Source organism: Corvus kubaryi, unplaced genomic scaffold (assembly GCF_017639235.1).
Source record: "Corvus kubaryi isolate FWS band 111438036 unplaced genomic scaffold, C.kubaryi_AGA036_p1.0 split1-37296, whole genome shotgun sequence".
Taxonomy (NCBI): domain Eukaryota; kingdom Metazoa; phylum Chordata; class Aves; order Passeriformes; family Corvidae; genus Corvus; species Corvus kubaryi.
Genome location: NW_024582075.1, coordinates 15,878,770 through 15,904,677, shown reverse-complemented (window position 1 = coordinate 15,904,677; position 25,908 = coordinate 15,878,770). Strand labels below are relative to the sequence as shown.

Sequence of the window (25,908 nt, the reverse complement as noted above, 5' to 3'; positions counted from 1 at the left end):
CAGTTCTGAAGCACAAAGGGGAAATCCAGAGGCATGTAAAGTGTGGTAATTTCAACTAAGCTCATGAAGCTATGAGAATTTATGCCAAAGGGTTTGCCTATTCTGGCTCAAAACTTGCTGCTGAAGATGATATATATTTGCTAACCTAAGAATGCATTTTCCACTGTCCAGCAGCTAGTTAAGAAGATTAATGACTGTTTTGTAGTTCCAATTAAACTCCTTTATCACCAAGAGGGACCAAACAAGTTTTGATTTCAAAAGCACTGCTTAAGAAAGAAGACCAGGGCTGCATAACACTGACATTTTATTAGAATTCATCTGTAACAAATGGAACTTGTGTCAGCAAAGAACTGATTTTCATACAGACTTTCTTTTGCCACCAATGTAACGAAGTAAGAAAATAAAAAGCACGCCTTTCATTCTGTAAAACATTTACGCGTACTACTAATTAGAGGTAATTGTATCTTTTTTAACAAGCCATTTTACAAGGTAATTTTTTTAAGTTTTTCAGTCTATGCATCCAAAACAAGAGCAAAGAACACAAGTTTTTATTATCTTTGTAAAGACACTCCAAGCTTGAATGGCAAAGCCACATAACGGATGGTTATAATGAGACCTGCAGCCTTCTGATATCTGTGGAGTATCAGGGCACCAAGGGAAAAAAAAAAAAAAAAGAAAAAAAGAAAAAAATAGAAAAATAAACATAAAGAAAAATGGGAAAGAATAAAAGGAAAAAAAAAAGCAGTGCTTTTTTTTTTTTCCTTTTTACATGTTCTGTGTCTTTTAAATACATACAAGTGGATTTTGTAAGCAATTTCTTACAGATGGGTTCAAGTTATAACATTATTGGGTGTAGAATCAATAGGGCAGTGCATAGTACAAAGGTATACATAGAAAGTGCAAATCTCCTTAGAGGGTCACTCCTTCCCCCAGCCATCTTCTCCGCTATCTAACCACTCAAATAATTTTTTTAAAAAGAGCTAAATTAAACTTCTGTATAAATCATTTTTATATATTTTGTGGTTTTTTTCCCCCATTGCAACTAATTACAAAATTAGACATAACTACACATACAAACGTAAATAATAGCACCGTACTGGTTATGCTGATGAAACCAATTTTAAGCTTGGAAATGTATGATGTATGTAGACAAAGATGCTCACAATTTAAATTGACTGCAGAATGCATATAAAAGAATACAGAAAGTGGAATGCACATCAATGATGCTAAGAGCTATCTTAAGAAACAAAAAAACCTAAAAGGAGTATTTAGTTGTACAACAGTTTTTCTCACAAATTGGCTCTGCTTTTTTGTATTTCTTTTACTCCCTCATTTTCTTTGGAGCTTGCAAGACAGTCTGCTAGGGAAAATGCACTGATCTTTGTATGGATCCAGTGTGCAAGAACCTTCCTTAGTCTATGTTTTCAAAATGACACTCCATTGTTTTGTATTTCTGATTTCCTATATTTGAGTTGAAGAACATGACCACACTACATAACCTGGCACTTCAATCATTATTTCAAAGTATAACTCAAGAAAGAAGAAGAGAAAGAAACATAGTGCACATTCTTCTCTGGTTCAGATGTAAGTTACAGAATCTCATTCTGAGGTAGCCTTCTATAATACTTCTATTCCATATATATATATTTATATTTATGTTTTGATTTTTTTGGTTTGGGTTTTTTTTTTTTGTTTCATTACAAAAGTGCTCAAATACAATTGTTGGAGTTTGGTCTTTCATTCTCATTTCTTATAGGAATGGGAAAATTGGAGGAAGAACAAAAAATGTTGAGGCCATATTGAGAAGCCATAGCAATGCTCCTATTTGAAACCCCAAAGAAAGCATCCTTTGATGCTGATGTACTGACAGTGGCAGAACACATGGTGACCAAGGTCAATGTAAATGGCATTCTACAAAGAGTCTCAAAAAGTAGTTTGTGCTGTTTACAGAATTTTCCTTTTTCCTGGAAGAAAATCTGTCAATCTCCAGTACGTCATGTGGGCTCAGTCTCGCTAGCCTTACATGAACTTTCCCACTGAAAGCAATGGTTAGACTTCAGCAATCTGTTGACATGAGTGAATGAGCAGGACTTGGTCCAAAATAAATTTGAGGGGGGAAAAAAAAAAAAAAAGCATCATAAGCACTGCTGATGTCAACTACTGCTACTGTGCTGCTACATCTCTTCAATGACAGATAACACTATAAACAGTGACACAGTGGGTTTGTAAAGCCAACCAGAAACAGATTTTCAATTTGTGGGCTAGTCTGTTATTAGAAATATGGAAAGATAAAGGGCCTTGACTACCTATGTGTTTTGGGTTATCATTTATTACCATCCATACTTGATTAGAAACTGGAAATGCATATTTTTCAAAATTGTCTGGTACATGTAGTAAAATGTTTGAAAAGAACAACAGAGATATAAACAAACTAAACTAAATACAAATGAAGGCTAACTTAAAGAAATACTATTCAAAATAGGCATCAAATATAAGGCACTCTAAATGTAAAATTAAAATAAACCCCAGCATCCCCAAACAATGCTGTATGCCACAAAACATTTGATTTCACAGAGCAATGTGTGTTTGGCTTTGCCCTGTTACATACGATAAATGTAAATTATATAGCGCACACTATAGACAGTATACTATTGAATACAATTTTAAAACATCTTAATACCTAGTATATTACAACATTCTCCCCTCCTAAAGGGATATGCACTGACCTTTCCCCCATGCACACCTCCTACATTTAATAATATGATTTCTTATTGCACTATAGTGTTACAAATATTGAACTTCACTTGAAGCCTAAATCACATACTCTGTGTGCGTGTGTGCATGTGTGTGCTCTGTATGTGTGCATGTGTGTGTGTTCAAGTGGAAATGTGGATAGAAATATTGTTTGGGATAGAGATGGCGTTTAAATATCAATGATGTGCATTCCTCACTTCCCTTTGAAACAGAAGTTTATGGACCTTAAAAATGCAGAGCTGATCAAATAGTAGTTTGATATAATTGCAGTATGCAGAAAAACTTTCCCAATGCTTTGATAAATCCAGGTATGTAAGAATGGATATGTTTATGTGCCTGTGTGTCATCTATCCATCTGTATTCTCTGCAACTACACAGAGATTCAGAAAAGGGTAGACAGTAATACATACATATATATATATAAAAAGAGAGAAGAGTGTGAGTGTGCATGTGCATATGTGTGCGCGTGTGTGTATGTGCTAGCAGCATCTTTATACTTTGCGCCTCCCTGTTGATTCCAAAAGAAACCAAAAAGCCCCATTTTGATTTAACTGATTACAATGAATATTTTCTTAAAGAAAAAAAACCCAAATAAAACTACAAAATTAATACTAACAAGACTGTGGTACTGTAGGACTGCACAAAAATGTGCAAATTTTCAAAGTATCTAACATTTCTACAGCACAATATTACAGATAACAGTTCTACAGCTTAAAAAAAAAATCTACATTTTTTAAACAAAAATATTAACAGTTATGCAACCTTTTCTTTAATTCACTTCATTGAATGATAAACTCTTGTTAAAAAAAGGAAAAAGTTTACACAGTTAAAAATGAAGCACAGGTCAGCAGTATCTTTACAATACTAAAAAACTAAATCAAGGACTTTCTTTTTAAACATTCCCACATTTTCCCTAAAGTGTTATGATGAGCAGTATGATGGGAAAGGGTGATGTTGAAGAGTCCGCTTTGTTTGAGAAGCCAGAACCCAACCTTGCAACAAACATCTTGCACTGAACTGCAGTTCTCAAAACTCCTCTTTGCAAAAGCATGTAATCCTGAATAAGATGATCACTCTTTCTGATTAATTTCCTCTTCCCTTTAACTTCAACCAATGTCGAACCCTTGAGGTATCTGTAAATGAGATCCTTCAGACGCCTCAGTGGTCAGGATTCTTTTATTATGGTTAGGTTATTAAACTGTGAATTCTTGGTCCACATGGAATACTTCTTGTTGGGTGGGGTTCTTTTTTTGTTGTTTTTTTTGTTTTATATATCCCCAATATTTTTGTTCATTTTTTTTTTAAATTATTTTTTATTTTATATATCCCCAATAATTGCTCCTTAGCTAAGAGTTAAGAAGTACTTCTAAAGCACATCGTATGGCTCAGAAGCGGCTCTCTGGATCTTAAAGGGCCTGCAATAAAAATCCACAATGGGTTTTTATGTTGCATAGTGATCAAAGCTGCCCAGATACTCCAGTGCGGCTCGATAGCAGAACTGGTATTGATCCTAGAGAAAGAAAAACAAAAGCATCAAAAATTCAGCTTGTTGGTTGGTTTCTAGTTTCTTTCAAATAATAGTGAGTATACTGTAGCTACAAACAAAGATACTGCAAAGGCATCTGCAGTTCAGCAATATTCACTTGCTGACACCAACAGAAAACCACTCTGAGCTACCATAGATGAAGACAGACACTCATTTAAAGCAACAACATTTTCCACAGAATGCAGCTTGTTTTTGTGCAGAGACCATATACCCACCTACTGACGGTCTGTTGTGCTGGATTAAAACAATATCAGCATAAAGCTTTCTTCTGATAGGAACACGCTTGAGTGCTTTTCCCCCATGTATTTGAAAATAAGTAGCAAAATGTATAATTAATGCCACAGCTAATACACTGAGTGAAAAAGTCCATCATAGCCTTAATATGGAATGCTGTAGGTGTTGATGAAAATGTGAAGATACCTTACACTGTGGCAAGAAAAGGGCCTAAGTGAGAAATATGGAACTAAAGCACCTTATTCACATGAAACAGACTTCATTTCAACCTACACCTGAAAGCAGAGAGAAGTTTAGTGTGGTGAGAAATTTGCTTATACCTCTGATGAATCCAACATTTGTCAGTTTGTGTTACTCTCATCCCCATAAAGCAGTCCTTTTGCACATTTATGTTATGTTGCACACTTACACTAAAACGGCACATCTGTGTACTTATTTCCAACTGCAATTCAGGATTTAAATGGTAAAAAGTAAAAAAGAAAACAAAAAACATTAGAAAAATTGCTCAGGGATGTCTGTTTATTTATCTGATAGTGCTGTAGTAACTGCAGAGGTTGCACTTGCTAAGATCGCAATTAAAACTCTTTTGGAGGCCAGGAAACTAATCAGGTAGTTGCTTCACTGAAGTGGTGTGATCACGAATAGTTTTTTTCTGTTAGTCAGAATAGTTAGAATAGTGGCAGAATACATTACACGTATGCCTGAACTTTAAGTGTATGTGTGGTCCACATGAAAGTGCTTTGCTTAATAAGGATTAGATTTCTTGGCAGTTTATACCAGTGAATGAGAGATTTGTTTTCCACAGAATACTGGAAGAAATGCATACACAACACTTCTGCTTTCAGCTGTGGGGATGAAGGGTAGCATACAGAAATAAGTCAAAGCAGGGGGAGGGAGCATATATTGCAGAATTGAACTGCATTTGTCAGGTAGGCTCAAAGCAGCATAGTTTTTCAGTATACTGTAGTTATTTCTTGGAGCCAAAATGACATAAAGCAGTCATTTTTCATTTTGCTTATCCAGAAGAATGATGGTAATGGAAAAGAAATGGAATTAACTCTTCAGTTTGGTCACAGTGATTTACTTGGCTAACTGACAAGATTAAAAATAAATATCTGTATTTTTCATATAAGTTTCTATGAAGTTATCTTCTTAAAAGTAAAACTACCCAGCTTCTACTGAACAAGTTTAATTTTCTTGTGGAAAATGGCAGACTCTGGGGAGCCATTTTAAATTTCACAGACTGTAATTTAAAGGCCAGTGTCAATCAAATTATACTAAATAAATGTGTGACCTAAAAAGTTTCCCTTCTCTTGCCCTTTTTCTTGGTTCTCCTAACCTGTTGGTTCTGGCATTGTTCAGGTCGTCTGCTCAGAAATTAAAGTAAAAATTAAGCACAACATTAACTGATAATATTTAAGCATTCTTTACGACATGACAGAGTTCCAAGCACACAGGCCCAGGTAACTGGTTTATACTATTTATCCCTCCCTTTATTTCTCTATGCCGCACTTGCTAGCATAGAAGTTATTTACACTATAGTTATGCTGAATGCTGAATTTACCATTATGATTTTCAGGCCAAAAAGCCACTTGCTTGGTGACACAAAGTCAAGAAAAACATGAAAATAATACAGTGGCAGTCTGAAGACATGATCAAGACCTTGCTCCCAGGGGAAAAAAAAAAAGGAATGGATCCACCTGCATAAACAATTTGCCTGCTTCTTCGTTACCACACATTTCTGCCAGGAAACAAGGACCAAATAAAAATGGGTGATGCTTTACAAACAGATTTTCTCAACTACCATAATTTAGGAAAAACGATTTTTTTCTTCCTCATCCTACAGTAACTACTGCAGTAACAGGAAATAGTCCTTGCAGTACCTTTATGGCAGATTTTACACTATAGTCACAGGGCCAATATGTGACTTCAGATAGAAAAGTAAGCACATTTTATACAGTCTCTATCCATGCATTTTTTTTGCTTGTGTAAGTACTGCTTCTTTTCCATCCCATGGCATATGGATACTGTTTTGCTCACCTCTGTCTGTACCATGGCTGGCCGCTGTGTCCTTAACATTTTGACAGTCTGGAAGATGTCTACAACACCTTCATATCTCATTCTTTCTAACACAATGCTCAGGGTTATGAACACTCCAGTCCTTCCAACACCCGCGCTGTTGAAGAGAATGAAGAGAAAATAAAATGTTAATTGACAGTTAATGCTGAAAGAATTGGCTGACAAATTATTTGTGGTTACAACACACCATATGTGTACAAATTTCTATATGGGGAAAGGCTCACTAAGCAAAATTCCCCAGAAAAATACCACACTGCATTCAAAAGAATAACTGTGCTCAAGCAAACTTTACATGCTACTGAATACATCCTGACTCTCCAGTCTTCCTTGCAAAGTGACTTGGTTTGTTCATCCAGATATACAAAAATCAGTGCATGGTGAAGGCAAATGTTAATATTTGTTGCCAATAACATACATTGGAACTGACAAGAGAAAATGAAGCCAAAATGCATTTTACTGCTTGCTTTACTTTAGTTTGTCATGTCTATGCCCTGTTTTGTACATCTTCACTGTGCTATTTTACCTTCTATTTTGAGTTAGGAGTATGGATGTTCATTTAATATTGAACTTGTTAATATATGCTTCAATTCAAATAACGGATACAAAAAATCTCAACTCGAGTCTTATTCAAGTCTGGCAGTCTGGATCTTTGCTTTCCAATGCTGATATACATTTACCATGGTTGTCTACATTAGTCTTAAATATCTTCTTTGAGTATATATGGCTTGTTTGCTCTCTGTCCTGTCCTGGGTTTCTGCCATTAGCTTTAACCCTCCACAAGTGGTAGAAATTCTTGCAATCAATAGAACCAATAGCTGTCAGCTTTCAAAATTAAACAAACACTTATTCACAAGGATTATCCATGGCTAAAGACACAGGTAACTGCACAGAAGAAAAGATTTTCTAAATCTGAACTTCTATGGATGGAAACTAAGCACCCTGTCTCACTGTTGATGCTAATAATTTCATAAGGTTTTCCCCAGCCAGATAACCTTGGGAAGGTATTTATGAGACCTATTCACCACACAAGCAAATGGAACAGCATGAACAACAGGGAAAACCTGAAGAACTCTGAATGTTCATATGAACTATGACAGAGATCCAGCAAATTTATGAAACTAGTGTGGAAATTGAATGCTCAAACTGTATGATGGTATTTTAGTGTTTGGTCTAGGTCAGTGCACTTCTAGGGCTATTAGACATATGCAATTGGATTTATCAATTTTGCAGAGGCTGGGTGCCCTCAGATTGCTGAAGCCAAAGGACAGCTGCCACACCACTTGACAGAATATCATGCTGTCAGTGATGATTTACCTATATGGAATAACAACAGTCCTGGACATCTAAAGCAATTGTAGAGTAAGGTACCTGATGAGGTAAATTAGACAGCTAGTAATTAAGAAATATCCTGAAAAATCCTGGAACCTGCTCATTGGAATGTGCTTGGACTTTACAGAGCTGATGACAGTGTGATCTAAACCAAGTAGCCCAGAAAATGATCAGCAGAATGAAGGCAGATTACCATTTTACATTCTCCTTGTTCCTGCTCCTGCTCTGCTATTTAAAGATTAAAACAAACAAAAAAAACCCAAAAAACAAAAAACCAACCAAACAAAAAAAAGCCAAGTATGATTTTCCAAATATGTGAGACAATTTCTGGCCTCATACATTAGACAAATCTTTGTTTAAAAAAATAACTCGGAAATCTCCAGCAAAAGGAAGAAATTTATTTGATGTCTTGTGTACTTAGGAAATCAGTATCTGGAGACACTACTTAATGAGGAAGAGAGACTAATATGGAAATATTTCGATGCTTGCAAATCCTAACTAGTCATCAAATGCAATGTCTTGAGAAAAGCCTGTAGGAAATGGATCCTGTTCCCCTTAGAGTGGCAAGAAAACTTTTAACACTGTAATAATTCCTACACAAAAATGCTAGGGATTTCTAGAGTGAAGGTAAAGCACTTCTTCATGATGCTTTACGATTCACAGTGATTTATTATTTAAACTAGAAACTAAAGTTAGGATGCTTTAATGAACCATGAGGAAGTACTGATTTGTTGCAAGAGAGAGGAGTTTATCACTACAAATACATCTTGAATGCATTCTGGGAAAGGTCTTCTGCACTCTTGAGCTAAAAGCTGGAATAAAAAGACTATAAATATCTAATATTGGTTGAAGTGAAAACTTTGCTTCAAGGTGAACAGTCCTTTGCTCTCTTAAATAGTTTTAAGTATCTGCCTCATGAGGTTAGAAATCTTTTAATTCAACACGCTGACCTATTTGTAAAAATGCTAGGGAAAGAGAAAATTTAAAATTGTGGGTCATAGGGTTTTAGTGTGTAACAGAGAAAGCAAGCTTGTCAAAATTGTGTAGAGTGTGAAGGAAACCCAAAGGAAGTAATGCTAGAGGAGTTTTAATTCACTGTACAACTCATCATGGTACAAACTGGAGGCATTATTTCAGTAATTCCTCAGAGACTAGGAAAGTGCAGGTATCCAGGATCTTGTGCTTCCTGAAAGAAACAAACAAACTTACTAATTTGCTAGGGACGCTTCCTATTCATGTAAGTTGACTAATGCTGACAATGATGATTAGCATTACCAGTCCCTGAATTGTTATTACAATAATAATAAAGACATTTTAAAACCAAGCCATGATTAGTTACACTGAAATTAACTTTGTTTCTAGCAAAGTCAATGGTAGAAATCCATAATTTTACCACGAAAGATCACATCCATTTGGGAGGGATATACAATGCACTGTAAGCAGTATTCACTGTAGTCACAAGTGGACATGTCTGCATGGTACAAAGAACTTAGAAGAATAATATCACTTTGCTTTCTTATCTGCATAAAGGCATAAATATTGCTTATTACTCCTGTCCTCTCAAAACTCATTAATGTTGAAGAATAAGGCTTATTCTTATCAGGATTGTCCTTCATTTTCCCTTGTGAAATGAATCCCAACCACTGCTCTGCAATGCTATTCTCCTCAGCAGGCCATAAAAATTTTTAGGCACACAAAAAAAAGTAGGATTCAAGTATTCCAATACATTTATTTGTCAGTCTTTCAGATTAGGGGATAATAAAGAACTCAAATTCTGTTTACTCCTCACTTTGGAAAGATGAGAATTTCTCTCTGCTTACTAGGCTCTAGTAAACTCATTCATTTGTCTTCATGCTAGTATTGAGGCACTACTTGGCTTACAGTAAGGACTTGCATCTTGTGCCAGTATTTTGCATCTCTGTTACAATAAATAATAATAATATTTAATCTACCAAAAAAAATCATATTACAAAAATGAGTCTCTAAAATCCTAATGGAATTTATAGAAAACAATTTATTAAATAAGAGAAAAAAAAGATAAAGATATTATTTTTGGCCATCTGCTATAGACTAGAATATTGTAGAGAAAATAAATAAAAAACACAAGAATATTAAAAAGCCCATGCTGGATTATTCCTATCCACCATGCAAGCTGTTTTCATCTGCATATCAATTGCAAAGGAATTTAGGGTACCCATCAGAAAAATGAGCACTGAGTTCTGAAGTTAGAACTCATCAACTCAAACCTCAATGATTTCTTTGACAAGCAAAATTTCTAAACACCACTTTCTATTCCATTCCCTTTCTTGAGATACCTACTTTTTTTTTGGTCTCATCTTGATTGCTACTAATGTGCCACTGAGGTGCAACTAGCTTGTTGGCAACTAATAATTGCCACCAAAGTAACAGCCTCACTTTTAATTTCTAGTGGAAAAAATATCAGATGTAGCAGCCTGTTATAAGGGTCTTCCTATTCCTTCTGTGTGCAGCATTGACCAGTTTGCTTTTATGCTGCATTAGAGACATTTAAAAGTAAAGAAAAAGTCATGTGTTTCCAGATATTTCTGAAGAACTGCTTCTGTATAAATGGAGTATTACAGAACAGTTTCCACTTCATAAAGCAATTGTGTTCCTTTTTAGATCTTCTATTTGATTACATTTTCTGAAGTTCACTTCTGAAATGTTTAAATATACACCTTTGCCACAATCAGCAATCAGCTTTAGAAAAAAACCAAATCTGCATATAATTAGTTTTTAAGCTTTGTTTACTTACCTGCAATGAACAGAAATTGGTCCATCCTGACCAAATTGCTCTTTTGTTTTATGCACTTGGCCTATGAAGTCAATAAATCCTTCTCCAGACTTTGGCACTCCTTGTTCTGGCCAGTCAGTGAACTGGAACTGCCTCACTGTTCGGGACTGACCATCCTTTAACAAAAGACACAAATGATGTATCACAAAAGCATGTTGCTGTGGCTTAAAGTCGGTCAGCCAATAATCATAAAGACAATCACAAAGTAAGGATTTTGAGAGGAGCTGAGAATGGCTAAGAACACATATATGAAAATTCTTTTAACTGCAGTACTGGCTGAAGCTTTTGCATTGGCCTGGAAGTGTCGTTTCATTAACAATATTGCATGGATTCTCTTCCACACTGCATAGGAGAGCTGTCTGGCATTCTGACGGTGTGAAAAGGGTGTCTGAGGCCCAGGGTATATGACTTTTTTGGTATGTTATGTTTTGAATCCTGTGGACTACAAAGTCCTTTATATACAGATCAGGTAGAATAAGGTCATCTAATCTGACTTTTCATTTCTGAGATATGCTCATCCACTTCACGGCAGGAATATCCTTACTGATAAGACTTGTTTACTCATTGCCCTCCTTGCAGATGCTATCTTTAATAGTAAGCTGTTTTCTATGAGGTGAACATTTTTCCTGGAAGAAGATGGATCAACAAGCCAGTTGTTTAACGTATTTCCCTTCAATAATGGTTCATTTAATTCACTAACATCTTGGAGTTAGTTGAAATTGAGAGGATGGGCCTCCTTTCTCAAAACAAGCCATCTAAAGCTCTTCAATCCCTGTGGTTAGGAATACTAACAGCATTTCTTTAAAGTGCAGAATACTGCATCATAGTTATTTTTATAATGAAGCCACTGTAATTACTAAATGACAACTTCTGTTATATGCCTATTTAATGTGTAAAAAGTCAGAACACATAAAAAATGCAATACAAACAGATAAAGCAAATTTGTTCTGCATTTTCAAACATTGTGCTTGATGATTTTGACACTGTCAATCTGCACAGCTGAAATGTTCAAAATCATGGCAATGTGAGCTACTGATGTTAACTGGTGCCTCTAGACATCATGTTTTCTAAGCACCCGCCCTGCCATGTCTTCAAAAGGGTCTTCTATTAAGTGAAACTCATGAAAAATTGAAATTTGTTCTAAGTAAAACTCATGAAAAATTCAAATCATTACTGGAGATTCCCCTCAAAAAGCAGCAAGTTACGCTTGGAGGCAAGAACAATCTTTCTCTCTTTATCCTTCTACCACAAGCGCTCAGCTGTTACAGACCTTTGAAATGATACAGAAGTGATTTTAAATATAACCAAAGGATACCCCAATGCTTTGCTTTTATATTTCCTCTGGTTTTGTGGGGTTTTGCCTCCCGTATCTCAGATGAGTAAGGAGAACAGAAAAAACTGTATGTGTACCAGCAACTACTTTGAGAGGACACACATACTGTCTTCTTCCACTAGACCACTGTGACAATTTAGTAGTCTGTATCTGTGAAATGCTTTTTGCCACAAACAAATATGTAATGTTTGAAAATACTCACCCAATTTGATTTCTTATGGGCATCAACACAAAAAACTAAATGTTTCCTTTCAAAATGGTATTTTGTTAATACAAACATCTCTGATAATAGTCTCTGTAATCTCATTTCCCCCCAAGAAGACATAATGAAATTGCATCCTCCAGATAGCCTTAGGCAAATGATATAAATTCATCAAGAAGACACAAGTATAGGTTGATTTCCCTCAAAATAACCTTCCATTCTCCTAAAGTAAAGAAAGAAAACCTGAAATCTGACTTTCAACATGTTCCTAAGAAGATGGAAACTCTTCAGCAATTTCTGACCTTGATAGGACTTACACTAAAATAACAGTAACTTTTCCAGGTAGAAAAAGTAAGAAAGACACTACTTTACATGTGTGGTCTGTCATTGGAAAGATCACACATTTTCTGTGTGTATATGTATACAACTGTATTAGTATGTTTCATGACTTCAGTAATGCAGTATTCCAATGCAACTGTGAAATGACAATAACCTCTCTTATTTAATATTATCTAATGAGCAGAGGAGTAAAGTTCCTTAGTCTATGTTAGACTAGCATTAGAGCATACTGGGAACTGATCGGCAATTTCTTACAGTTCCCTCTGCTACTGACATTATAAACAGTGCTGATTTCTTTTAATGAGATTCTTGCCAACAGCAGTCCAGATACAAATGCCAAATTTTATTAAAATCTTTACTTTCAAATACTGTGACAGTTTGCACAGTTAGTTATCAAAATAAGTGCTTTCAGATCCCTATGTGGCACAGAGGGCTTTTAAGGTATCATCCTATATATTGGCTGACCGTTTGGATTTCTTCTTCCTTCTCACAGGGGATATTCAACTGTCTTTTGATTAGGCTGTAGAATTTATAATACTCTCTTACAGCCATCACTAATAGTTTAGCCTTAAATAAGACTGGCCCAACATATTGACCTCTTGAGTTTCCAGAGAAAGTGAGAACAAAGTAGTCAGAAGCAATAACTTGGAACAGTTAGAGAGGTCAATTTCACTGTACAACAACTCACAGTTCAGTTTCAGAAATAACAGAGAGTTCCACACCAGACACTTGCTGCTGGCACCTAAAAAGATACAATGCCTCATTTTTTGTCCCTGTGGAATAACTCGGCATCTTGGCTCTGGCAGAGCATGGATGGTATTGTAACAGTATAGATGGATTTGGAGATGAGAGCAAGAGAGGATGTTTGCCATCACTCCAGCATTTACTCTTCTTTGAATGCAACAATTTAGTCAAACTATGTCAATTACTGGGTGTGACAGCCACAAAAGCCTAACTAGAGGAAAACTATAATGTACACTTTGGTACGTATTTCCCACTTCCTCCAGTAAATTTGGAAGGCGTTATAGTTTCCCAGCATAACTAGAAAATTTAAGATGGTGCTGTCAGCTCACTGATGAGTTTAACAAAACTTGGACCACCAAGATAAAGAGATTTTCAAAATTTGAGAAGCAACAATACATGATAGTCAAATGTCACAATAGGACTGTCAATGTGATTGATGCTTTTTAAAAGAGGTTTATTAATATCATGTCAAATAAAATTAATTATGGAAAATTTAATAATTTAATTATTTGACCCTTTTTTACTGGTTTGATAGCTGTAGGTAAGCAGAATTTCTTAAATATCCTATTTCAATATAAAATTTTGAAAGAATTTTTTTTGAATATAAGATGTTTGGAGACACGTCAATTACAGCTATGGCTTTTTGTTATAACTGGAATTTTGTGATCAGAGCTTTGTAAACTATGTCATATAATAACTCTTCCAACTTGAGATAGATTTTTAATAGAAAATCAATTAAAACTGTAAGCATATTTGGAGTGAAATTGGCTTTGACTATCTCTGCTTACAAGTGTGTTTAAAGACTGATGCTAGGAGCCTGCTCTCCACTTTTCTTAAGCACAAATAGGTTAGAGAAGCGATGAGTCATATGATACTACATTTCAAATAGAATGAAAATCAGACCCAATATATCTACAGTTTCTTTACAAAACCCTACACCTAAATCTCATTTGCCAAACAAAAGGTCCATATGCTGACTTGATAGTAACAATACCGTCCAATTTTAATTGAAGTTCACGTTAAAAGCAGTAGTCTCGCTAACTATGAGGAAGTCTAATATTTTGGATGCTGACAGGCAATTCTGAGCAGCCACTCATGTTATCCCTGGACAGTACATCCTGCTATTTTGCTTGAACAAGTATTATTCCACAGTGCCTACAGAAACAGGCGCTAACAGAATGTCTTCCTGCCATGCCGACTGAAGTGCTAGAAATCAAGTCTGAGAAATGCCAAATATATATTAAAAGTTTATATATGTTTAATCTTATATGAGTGCTCAGTTTTGGACTTGGGAATTCAGATAAGAAATGCAGTATGAAAATGAGGATGCTAAGGTCACAGCTGCATGTATCTACTCTGCAGATATACTAGAGAGCTGAAAATATGCTATATGAAAAATCAAATTATAATGTGCAAAGCTTGTCCAGCTTTTCTTATGAATGCCATTTGCTCTGCAGTTTTAAAATCTCAATGTATTAACCTTCACAATCACTCAGCCTCAAGGGTGGTGCAAAACAACACTCTAAGTGGCAAAAATTGTACCCAATATTGATCAAGGGAAAAATGAGAAAAAAGAGGAAAATGGTCCTCAAATAATCTAATGTATTTTGGCACAAATAGTTCAGAACTATAAAACTGTGCTTCCCAGATGCTAGATCTGAATGAAGTACATTGTTCTTACAGAAAGATGCCACTTATTTAAAAATAACTTCATCTGCTTTTTTATTATTGCTTGTAGAAAGCATATCTGTAGGGTTTTCTTAATAACAATAAAAATTTCAGAAACCCCAAACATAGAAAAAGAAAGACATAGACATTTTCTTTTAAACTTATGAGAACAAGTGTAATGCTATGTTGACTTACCCTTGCATCTGTAACCTTGAATTCCCTCAGAATATACTGTGGCATGTTGTACTCTGCCATTGGATCTACCACAAAATACTGGTATCTGGCTGAGCGCTCCGCAGGCCAGTACTGGTGGCATTTTTCCTACAAAATAACAAAATACAATACATTTCCTGTTACTTGAGAGCACTACCATAAATGGGTATAAATCCTTTTTTACTCAGCTAAGTGTGATATTCATGGAAAGTGCCAGTAGTGACAAGAACATGAGCTGCTTGTGTCGGTATAAACATTAAACTCAGAGAGTAAAAAATTACCTTTAACACTGCATTGCCAAGGGTTTCTCATTGGTTGCTGTATATCGGAGCTTACTTATACTTCTGCTCAGTTTTATTATCTATCAGTGACAAGAGCTATCCCTAGCCTAATTTTCAATGGTGAGTTTTTATCTCAATTTAAATCCTGATGCTATCTTCAGTTTTCTTCTCTTTTGCTTGTTGGAGCAAGTCCCCTCAGCCTCAGTCACGATTCTATCTCTGCATCCACTAGCCATGTCCTGAACAATCTCTATTCTCTCAGACACCTGCCCTAACTCAGATTTCACTTATCAGATGCCAGCTTTCTCTTGACGTAATCCTGTCCAGATAGCAGACTGCTTCATTCTTTCCAGTAGACAGAGTATCAATGAAATGAGTTTAGAACTGTAAACTGGGGGCTGAAACTTTCATATGCAGGACAGAACACATAGAAGACATTCAGATCTTGAAAATGCCACACTTTCTTTTAACATTTTTACAAGGAGATGCTGCAAAAGTCAAGTTTCCAAGTAAGAGATCTTTCTTTTTCAATAGACAGCAGTGCTCCCTCCGCATACTTTGAACATCAGCATGCAAACCCACTTGCTGAATCTCAGCGTGCCCCACAAAAACATGCCATGTCTAGTTTGTCTATTGCAACACAATAACAGATTGAAAAAATTTATACCTAATGGCCAGGAAGGCCACTCCTATTTCAGCAGAAGAAGGAACCAAAATTCTCATCTTTAGATATTCCTAACCATGAAATATTTTAATATAAAGAGCTGCTGTAACCAACATTTTAGTAAAGGAATATTAGAGCAGTACTTACTCTGCCCATTTCTCGTAGCTTAGTGAGCATGACCACAATTGTAGAATTATGCTCCCAGAGCATTCTCCAAAAGTCTTCAGTTGTTTCTGCTAAAGGACCCTGTGTAGCTATGTAAGCTTTTTGTTGTCTACATAAAAAAAAAAGTAAATTAAGAGTAATACTTTAATCAAAAAGTGACTTGATTCTCATATTCTCTGTTTATATGTAAACATTGTCTAGAGGGAAAATGTACATACTATTAATAATGAGCACATTAAAATCTTATTACGATTGTTTAATCAAACTATGGCTTTTTATTTTTAGAACTTTGAGAGGAAAATTACTCTGTTAATATTATGATGTATGATTTTATCATTATTATTTAAATTTTAATGCAACTCTAATTGCTCAATTTTGTGTGCTGTAAAAAGCACTTAAGAAACACTTAGTTGTGCTGGTTCATTTTATAGAAATAACTGTCTAACAATCTATTAAGTTTAGGAATTATAGCATCAAGCAGTTTCTTTATTAACTTCTCTTCAACAGTCTGATGCCTCCAGCAAAAGTAAGTCAGGAAGAAAATTTGGGAACGGAATATGTATTTCCAGGCCCTAATATCCTGCTAGTGGAAGCTGCCACCAAACTGTTAAAAAACTGGATGAGCAGCTTTATAAGATGATGACCAGTTTGTATTGTTGCTTCTTTCAAGCAACAGAAACACCTTTGTGGGTGATAGTGGAGATGAAGTTTATTTTCAGTTATGAGTGGAGGCTCATAAAATTATCCCTGGGATATGGATACCCAGGCACACCTGAACTGAGTTAGGCAAACTATCTCATTTCCCTGTCATGCCTTTTTCAACCAGCTGCTTAAGTCAGCTGAGGGCATATTGCTCCATGTTGTCATGAAGAAGCTGGTGGGCTTTTTTGTATGTAAAGCCTTACATACAAAAGGCTTTTGGTGGTTAGGTCAAGTCTTAGTCAGTGCTCCAAGATCACAGATTATCACCTTGACACACAGAGTATATCTCCTGTATCTTATTTCTAGATATCCTTTTAAGCAGAAGAACTGTGAAGAAATAGGGATCCAGATCATGAGCATGCTTAAAATCTCATTAACTTTCAGCATGTAAAGCATACTGAGAGCTCTCAGTGGTTTAAAGACAGGTAAAAATATAATGTTTAAGATTCCATGTAATTTGCAAAATTTTTCTATATTACATGGTGAAAAAATATAAACCCTTTATTAAAATTTAAAAAACCACCCAAACATGCCCTGAACAGATAACAGATACCAGATTTCAATAATAAGCTTTGTTATTTTCAATGTAATTACATAAACAATTTTGTAAACTTTTAAAGCAGTACAGATAAGAACACATCACTGTTTGTACCTGTATCCATCAATGAAACTGGCATTAATATAATCAGAGCCTTCGACTCCTCGGATAGGCTGCAAGCATACCCTTGTGGACTCATATGGCATAATATTGACAAGGCGATTTTTGAATTTATTACATGGAAGATTGGCACTGATGAATCTTGAAGTGTGAGCCTTAGAGCTAGCAAGACGCTGTAGAAAAAAATTAAAATAATTAAGGCCAGGTATAACAAAAACAAATGACACTATCAGGTTTTATAATCTCTGGTCAGTATCCATTAATGAATAATTTCAATTCCAGATGCTTACTTTTCCATATTCTATTGCATTATCCAAATATTTGTAAAGCTTCTTTTAACACCTTTTACAAGTACAATGTCTGCTCTGTTAGTGCATTTGGACAAATTCCAGTATTAAACTTATCTTTTTTATCTTAAAATTATCTTTTTTAGAAAGAGCTATCTTCCTAATTTAAATATGTAGTCTAATGGTGTCTCTTATCTTCTGATTATTGGAAACAACTGATGGAGAACAGAGCAGCTTTAGTGTTACACCATTTGGTTTTGGTTACCCACAACATAAAATCCCAGTACCTTAAATTCCAGTTCCATTCCTGTGACATTCTCTCCTGTTTCTATCTGTGTCAGCTTCTGGATATATGCATACAGGTTTCTGGCTGGCACTTCGGTATTTCCACATGTCACTGCTTCCAGCAGTGCATCATGGATAAAGATGTATTGGTCCTCAGTTTGAACCATGTAATTCCTCTGTGCTCTCATTAGAGTTACGTGGCCATAAATATCTACAGTCTTTTCATGCTTTATTCTCTCTAACATGGCATCTATCACAATGAAACAGCCAGTCCTGCCGACTCCAGCACTAAAAGAAATGAACACGGGAGAGAAAACATGGACTGTTTCATTCACTGTGCTTACTTTTATGTCGTTCAAGTTTCAAAGTTTTGTAATGCTGATTTAAACAGCACGTTTCTGAACATGAACATAAAAGAAGTTGGTGCCCTGAAATAAGTAAACTCCTTAAACATTCATTACAAGCAATTGAGAACACAGAATGCTTTTATATGAAATCTTTGAATCTTGCATTTTCAGGTTTGACTATAATAGAAATAAAACACCTTGCAACATGTTCTTAAAAATGGAAATTGCTGGAGATGATGAATCCTCTAAGAATTCAAGCTTTATTTGTAGCATGATTTCTAAGTCATTAAACATGCTGTTGCTGCTCTTCTCTTCACAGAGGTAAATTTATAGGAAAACAATAATCTTACAGAAAATGAGTCTTACATATTTCTATCATACTTTGGCGGTAAACTTTCCACCCCTCTCCCAACTCTGCTGATGGGGCTTCTATTAACACAGTTTGTTCTGTCCTCTGCTGTTTCACTTGGCTAGGACATACTGTTAGTCTTTGCAATGCAGACCCATTACTAGATAGCTGTGCTAGCTGTAGGCTGGGGAAAATCCAACTGTTTGGACACCAACTGTACTGAATCAAATCAGACCATCTTTTTGCAGCCATGTGTATGATTGAACTTTATGAAGTTTTGTTTCAACTATCTGGATACATGTAGCTAAACAAAGCTAAAGTGTAACATGGTTTTGTTCATCATTTTTCTGTCCAGGATCACATCATGCCTGTAACAATGAATGATAGTTTCAGGTCTTCTAAATGCTTAACTTTTTTCAGTTAGTGACACGAAATTAAATACACAGTATAGTAAGCAACAGTTTATAAACTCTCAAAACACTGAGATTAGCTAAGTTAAGAATAGTTAAGAACCCCACAAACTGAAATTTTTTGAATAGAAAGAAACAAAAATAATTATAACCTAGCCTCTAGAGGACAATTATATTTTTTGTTCTTGTAATGGCAATGAAATCAACAGAAGTAGCACACATTTGTATGTCAGATTGGTTTATATCAAGTTTTAAACTATTCCTTCAATGATTACTCTTCTCATTCAGTTTTTATCAGTTTAACAAGTGTGAGCCAAGTGAGAAATATGAAAGCTTTGCAGTGAAGATTTTCTCAGTAACCTAGAATATGGTTCTTTTCCCTATAATGTATTAATGAATTGCTGTTCCAGCACTGGATATGCCATTTTTCAGATCAAACATCAAAAAGTTCACTGCTATCTGCAGACCACAACTGCAAAATCCGAAGACAGTTAAAAGCTTGCACCTTCAGCTGGAATGAGTGATTTTCAGTTCCTCCTTTCATGTCTTTTATTATAATTTACAAATTTATTTTTTCCATGAGCAAACTCAAAGAAGAATAGTTATTAACATACTCTAGCACAGAAGATACGTGCTAGTCTATAGGTTTATGCAGAAGTTGTGAAGATCATACCATCAGATCCAAACACATCGTTATACACTGATTTCATGGTAAGGATGGAGGGACTGACACACTTCATTTATGGAGGCATTTGGCTTCACTGGGCTCCTGACACATCCTCTCTGGATCATTTTATCCAGCAAGATATTTTACTCCTTTAAGATGTTCAGTACATTCTAATTCTGCCCATTAAAAATGAGCTGTGTGTCTACCAAACTACTCTCTTCACTTTCCACATAAAAAATGGAACCAGTGTTACGAAGATTTTAACTTAATTCCTCTTTGAAACATGCTCTTTTGCCCCCAATACCTTCTAACTCCAAACTCCAATAGCTTATTATATAAAAGAAGAAACTATCCTATCCTAATTCTTTATCCCATTTCTCTTTCTCTTCTACTATCACACAGCCTCTTAATATGGTATGATACACTGCTGGGAAGCCATACATTTTGAATCCTCACTAATAAGACACTGAAATATTAAAAAAAATTCCCTGTATTTTGTCTGGTAACCATGCTAATTCACCTAATAAGAATAATTTCACAAATTATTTCTAAGCTTGTTATTGCCTTTCTTGCCCTTTTGTTTTGCATCTTCTGGTGTTACTGTCAAACTTAGAATTTTTAAAAAAATTATTTCAGCTAGTGAAAGATGCTATTACACTTTCAAGCTGAAAACCTAAGATATCTATTAAATAGACATGCCCCCTAGGAAACTGCTGCTGCTTCAAATATTATCATTTACAGTATTATAACGTTTGTTTTCAATTTCTAAAAACATGACTGACTCAGTCCCATGAGCTGAAACATGTTTAATGTCCTGCGATGCCATACAGCTACAATAGCTACAATTCAAAAAAGGAAAATGAAGAGGCATAAGGGGGACATTCTGAATTCAAATCACTGTATGGATGTGCTAAAGGTTGGCTTTTGTGATTAATTTGTAGCTGTTTAAATGATGACCCTTTATTGATACTTCAGTGATTTGGCAAAGGAAGGCAGTGTAATTACCAGTATTCACAGATCATTTAATTGGAAGCAAAGATAGTAAAATACGGACCAAAAATCATGTAGGACATTTTTGACTCATATCAGGGGAAAATTTTATTGAATATTACTGTTTCAGATTGAATGAAGCTTGCATTTGTGAACTGAAAGTACATGAAATTGCTTGTGATATGGGAAATATATAAAAAGGTCTGGATTTCATTGAGGAACTTCATATGATTAATTAGACTCCAATCCCACAGAAATTCTGTGGTAGCTCTGACAAGAGCAATATTTAGATTATTTTCCCACTTTGCCGTTAGGAAATTAGAACAGAGTAGAAAATCACCCCTCTGTCCAGGAAGCAGCAAAAAAAAGCCCCTTATGAAACCACTGAACATCCTTTTGAAAAGAAACCTCTGATCAAAATAACATAAAGACCTTGTGCAAAGACATAAATTGAAATTTTGTTTTAGAAGAGATACTGGACTGCTTCAAGAATTATGTACCATCTTATAAGAGACCTTTGAGAATTTATCTGCAAGTGTGGCTATGGTTGGATACCAGACAACAAGGATGGTATACAGCACTTTCTTAGGTGCAGTGCTTTACCAAATGGAAGACTTTACTGACTGAATTTTGTTCATCCCTAGGCTATGCATGGAGGCAACCATATTTATCACTGAAGCCACATAAAATGTCTGAAAAAGAACACGGAACAAAAAAAATCAGACAACAGAGTATTCCACTACAAGCAGATAAAGCTCAGTCTAGAACTCTCCCTAGTTTTCATAGGTAGTGGACAAAAGCATGGGACGGTCACAACCCACAAGCCAGCCTTATATCTTTCTTCCTTTATGGAGCTTTAGTAAGATTTTTTCCTTTCAGTCTGTACATTCTCAGAATTCTAGTATTACCATAAATTCTTCAAATATAACTGCCCCAGATTTAAGCCCATATTTTTTTGTAATAATGTTCAGGAAGTAAATTTGTTCTCCATCTAATCCCAAGTACAGCTCTGGAGAGATCAAGGACAAGAAGCTGTCTTACGAGATTGTAATTTGAACACAAACAAACAAACTCTCAAGCATTAAAACACACAGAATCAAAACTCCCAAAAATTTCTCTTAACAAATCCCATGTACAGGGAATAATTGTTCATTAAAATAATTTTAAAAGCTGAGTTTTCCATGCAGGCTAAAAATGTAGCATTAGTAATGTTCAACAAACCTTCAAACAATGACATTCCATTACAACAAATCCTCACACAGGAATAAATTAATGTTACATAGAGGAGATGAAAAGAAAATGACTATTCGTTCTTTACTTGCCAAAGAAGAATCAGGATTGTGAAATGAAATGATGAGAATTTAAAACAAACAGGAATTAATTTTTAAAGTAGTACATAATTAAATTGTGAAACACGTTGTTACAGAATACCATGTATCACAAAAAGAAATTCAGAGAGGAAAGGATCAATTAAGGGGTATTAACCAAGATGTTACAGACACAACTTCCCCTACAGAAATCCTTTTATTAGATTTCGCTGGAATTTGGATAGAGACTCTGAAAAATAAGATTCTTCTTTTGAATCAACAATTCAGCCTTCAGGTACCTGACACCTTTAGGAACTCTACCACTGAAAAGGCACACCATTAATTTTGATAACTTGCTTCTTCTTTCTTAAAAGGGACAAATTATCACAACTATTCTACCTGCTTCTTTCCTGAAATCATGAATTGTTGGTGAAAAAAAATCTCTTATTGTTCTGCTTGTGAGATGGAATAGCAGAAATTATACATAACTGAAAAGTTCATTGACCTTATTTCATACCACTTATTTTTCTTATCATGGTTTCCCTTCAGAAATGGTTGTTGATTCTATATAACCATACATGCCATAATCCTGCTTTTCATAGAGGACTTTTACATATGCACCTTACTTAATCACTATGTTGTCTGATTTCTTCAATTACTCAGACATATAACAAAAAGAAATTAAAATAAACTTATTACTCTGTACTATTTTATCTGTGTAAAAGGATTTACTATGATTTTTTATTTCAAAATTAATTCAGTTCTCAGATATTATTTTCCTACTCTCTAAATACAATCTTATATATGCAATGTACTGAATTCTGTATTTATCATCAAAGAGTAACTATCCTAAATACATCTTCCCTGTGATATTTGTTGAGTTTCAGTGTATACTTTACATTTTTTGTACTGTACAATGCATTCACAAAGCCTTCTTGACATCATGCATTCCACCAAAGAAAGAATGATCTAAAATTTACTGAAATAGAGTTTAGAAAAAGAAAGTATTTTAAGGTTAACTTTAAAAACACATCTTACTATGACTTGTTACCTTCAATTAAAGATAGATCTATGCCTGAACAGCTGTAGATACAGAAAATGATACTTCTGGGTAATTTAGCAGAGGAAGTACACTGCCATCATATAGTCAATAAATAAAAGTGAACATTACAGCACAACAGAGAAGTCACTGAACAGAAATTATGCTGCTTGCTGCTAACAACTGTTTTTTGCTTTCTTTGCAGTTCAACCTGCTTTGCATTCTCAGGGTGGAACGTTTTGAGAAGTTGCTTCATACTTTTGAATATTTCCTTCTGTGCTTGGATTACATTTTCATAGAGAAGAGCTATTAGCCTATCAGTGAGAGTAACAGAAGGTGAACTGATGCTATCTGATAATGAATTAAAGAATGTGGGAAGAAATGTGTTCTGTAGTACTGGAAAACTGGAAGACCTTGAAAGTACTTGCTAGCCACTAAGATTCTGATTCCAAGGTTCAGAGTCCTCTGGACCCTTCCCTGATTCTAGGTGTTTGCATTCCTATTCCTACTGTGGCCAACAGCAGCTGCCCTTGGGATTTTTTCTGTTTGGGTTTTAGACTGACGGAGCAGTAATGAAGGCTGAGGTTGTCATCCAGACACAGGACTTCATCTGGCAAGTACAAAGTAAAAGGAAAACATATCACTAGGACTCCTCAGTCCACATCAGATTTTTTTTTTTTCAGTACCAATCACAGTTCAAAGCCCTACATGAATCTGTCCACAAATCTTTTTTTTTATCTTTTCTCACTCCCTTGCTCCCCCTTCCCTACTCTGAAAACTTGGAAATAACCAGTAAATTACTCCTGAACCTTGAAGCTGATACGACTTTGGTAGTAGGCCTATTTTTTTGGATCTCCATCTCAGAATGTCTCTTCCTTTTCAGTTGAAAACTGATATACCTAGAAAATAAACTCAGAGGATGAGACAAACATGAAGTTGCCACCTCTAGATTTAGTTTAAACTGAAAGGGTTGCAATACAGTATTAATGCAGTGAGATGCTACACAGTAGAAAATTGAGTGAAAAAAACCCCTGAGGCTTCTCTGATGAGCTCATATGAAGGCTAGCCCTGTTTTTTTAGACCAAGTGGTGAATAAAATAAATACCTTTTTTTAATATCTGACAATACTCCACTGACCACTGAAGACCTTGGTTACTGGTACTCGTTACAATGTTTCTTAACCTCTGCAATCTTTATACCAACATGAATTCTCTGTAACATAGACAATCAGGTTGTGAAAGGTTAATACCACGAATCATTTCACATTTCTTAATCATGACTTGTCATTTAGAGGTTAGACACTAATCTCTTCCCTTTTTTTCAGGATTTTGAACTTAAGAGCAAAAATTGTGGACAAGTTATAATGAAAATAATGGGAATTTTAGTGTAGAAGTTTCAAGATACATGTAAAATGAGCTTGGATATTATTGTGACATTAAAAATTATTTTTGAAATTCAGGTGAGAAAAAATAGACATCACAATGCAGAATTCACTTGGAACAGCATTCACTGATAAAATCTGATAGTAAGTGATGAGACCCTGAATAAGTCTATAAAAGTAGGAAAAATGAAGAAAGATTAATATTCAGGGCAGAATACTGATTGGAAAGCCTCCATGAAAAGATAACGGGACTATTTTTAAAGCTGCATTTTACTTCTAGAGACATGGGGAGAGGATCTAAAGAGACTCTCATGATGATTACTTTAGATAAAAATACAGCCTGTTCAAAGTTAGCCAAACACGCCGGGTAGCCAAGTTGATGCAATGTGTTCCAGTATACTCCGTGTCTATGGATATTCCAGAATTTAATGTAGGTACAGCTGGGAAATCTCAGAGATACCCCTTTCCAGAATTCAGCTATTGGGTTATAAAAATATTTTCACATTTCCTGCAGATGGCTGGATTCTTTTCTTCACTCATAATTTTAATTCAGAATTCATTACGGACAGCTGCTGGCTCTGATAGAACCTAATTGCTCTTTTACTAGACTCAGCTGCAAGCAGTCAGATTTCCTTTTCCTTTGTAGAGTATATTATATATAAACATGGGTGGGGAGAAAAATAACCAATTAACTAAATACATATGGATAAAATGACTCACTAAGAGTGCTGATCAAATAATGTATCAAACTGCATCTTAGGTCAAAGGAAATTACAGGCCTTGTAGGACATGATAATATATATATGGAAATAATTATCAGCACCAACATATTTTTAATTTGAGATAACACATGGAAAAGGCATTGCCTTTGTTAAAAAAATCTTACAGACAATTATTACATTTTAATGAGAGGCAGGTTATGTTGCTGGGTGAAAAGTCATCAGTCTTCAGCAGACCTGCTCAACTGAAACCCTTTGTCGGCCAAATCAAAGTCAGGCCTCAGTATGTCCACTGCACAAATTAGAAGGAAATGTGGCATAATCAGGCAACTATTTTTACTGCCTTACCTCTTATAAATATATATATATATATATATATATATATATATATATATATATATATA

The 25,908-nt window shown here is 35.1% G+C and overlaps 1 protein-coding gene across 50 annotated transcripts in view; it reads right to left on the bottom strand.

Moving 5' to 3' along the window:
- Positions 1 to 287: 287 nt before the first annotated feature.
- Positions 288 to 25,908, bottom strand: part of PTPRD (protein tyrosine phosphatase receptor type D) — a 1,187,501-nt gene continuing 1,161,880 nt past the window's right edge. For all 50 annotated transcript variants that reach the window (XM_042012906.1, XM_042012907.1, XM_042012909.1 and 47 more), the window contains 7 exons: positions 18,298 to 18,583; positions 17,718 to 17,896; positions 16,346 to 16,472; positions 15,236 to 15,361; positions 10,716 to 10,870; positions 6,575 to 6,710; positions 288 to 4,264 (listed from right to left, as the gene is read on the bottom strand). In XM_042012906.1, the coding sequence (XP_041868840.1) occupies positions 4,196 to 4,264; positions 6,575 to 6,710; positions 10,716 to 10,870; positions 15,236 to 15,361; positions 16,346 to 16,472; positions 17,718 to 17,896; positions 18,298 to 18,583 (1,078 nt within the window). In that variant the 3' untranslated portion in view covers positions 288 to 4,195. The remainder of the gene's footprint in view (positions 4,265 to 6,574; positions 6,711 to 10,715; positions 10,871 to 15,235; positions 15,362 to 16,345; positions 16,473 to 17,717; positions 17,897 to 18,297; positions 18,584 to 25,908) is intronic.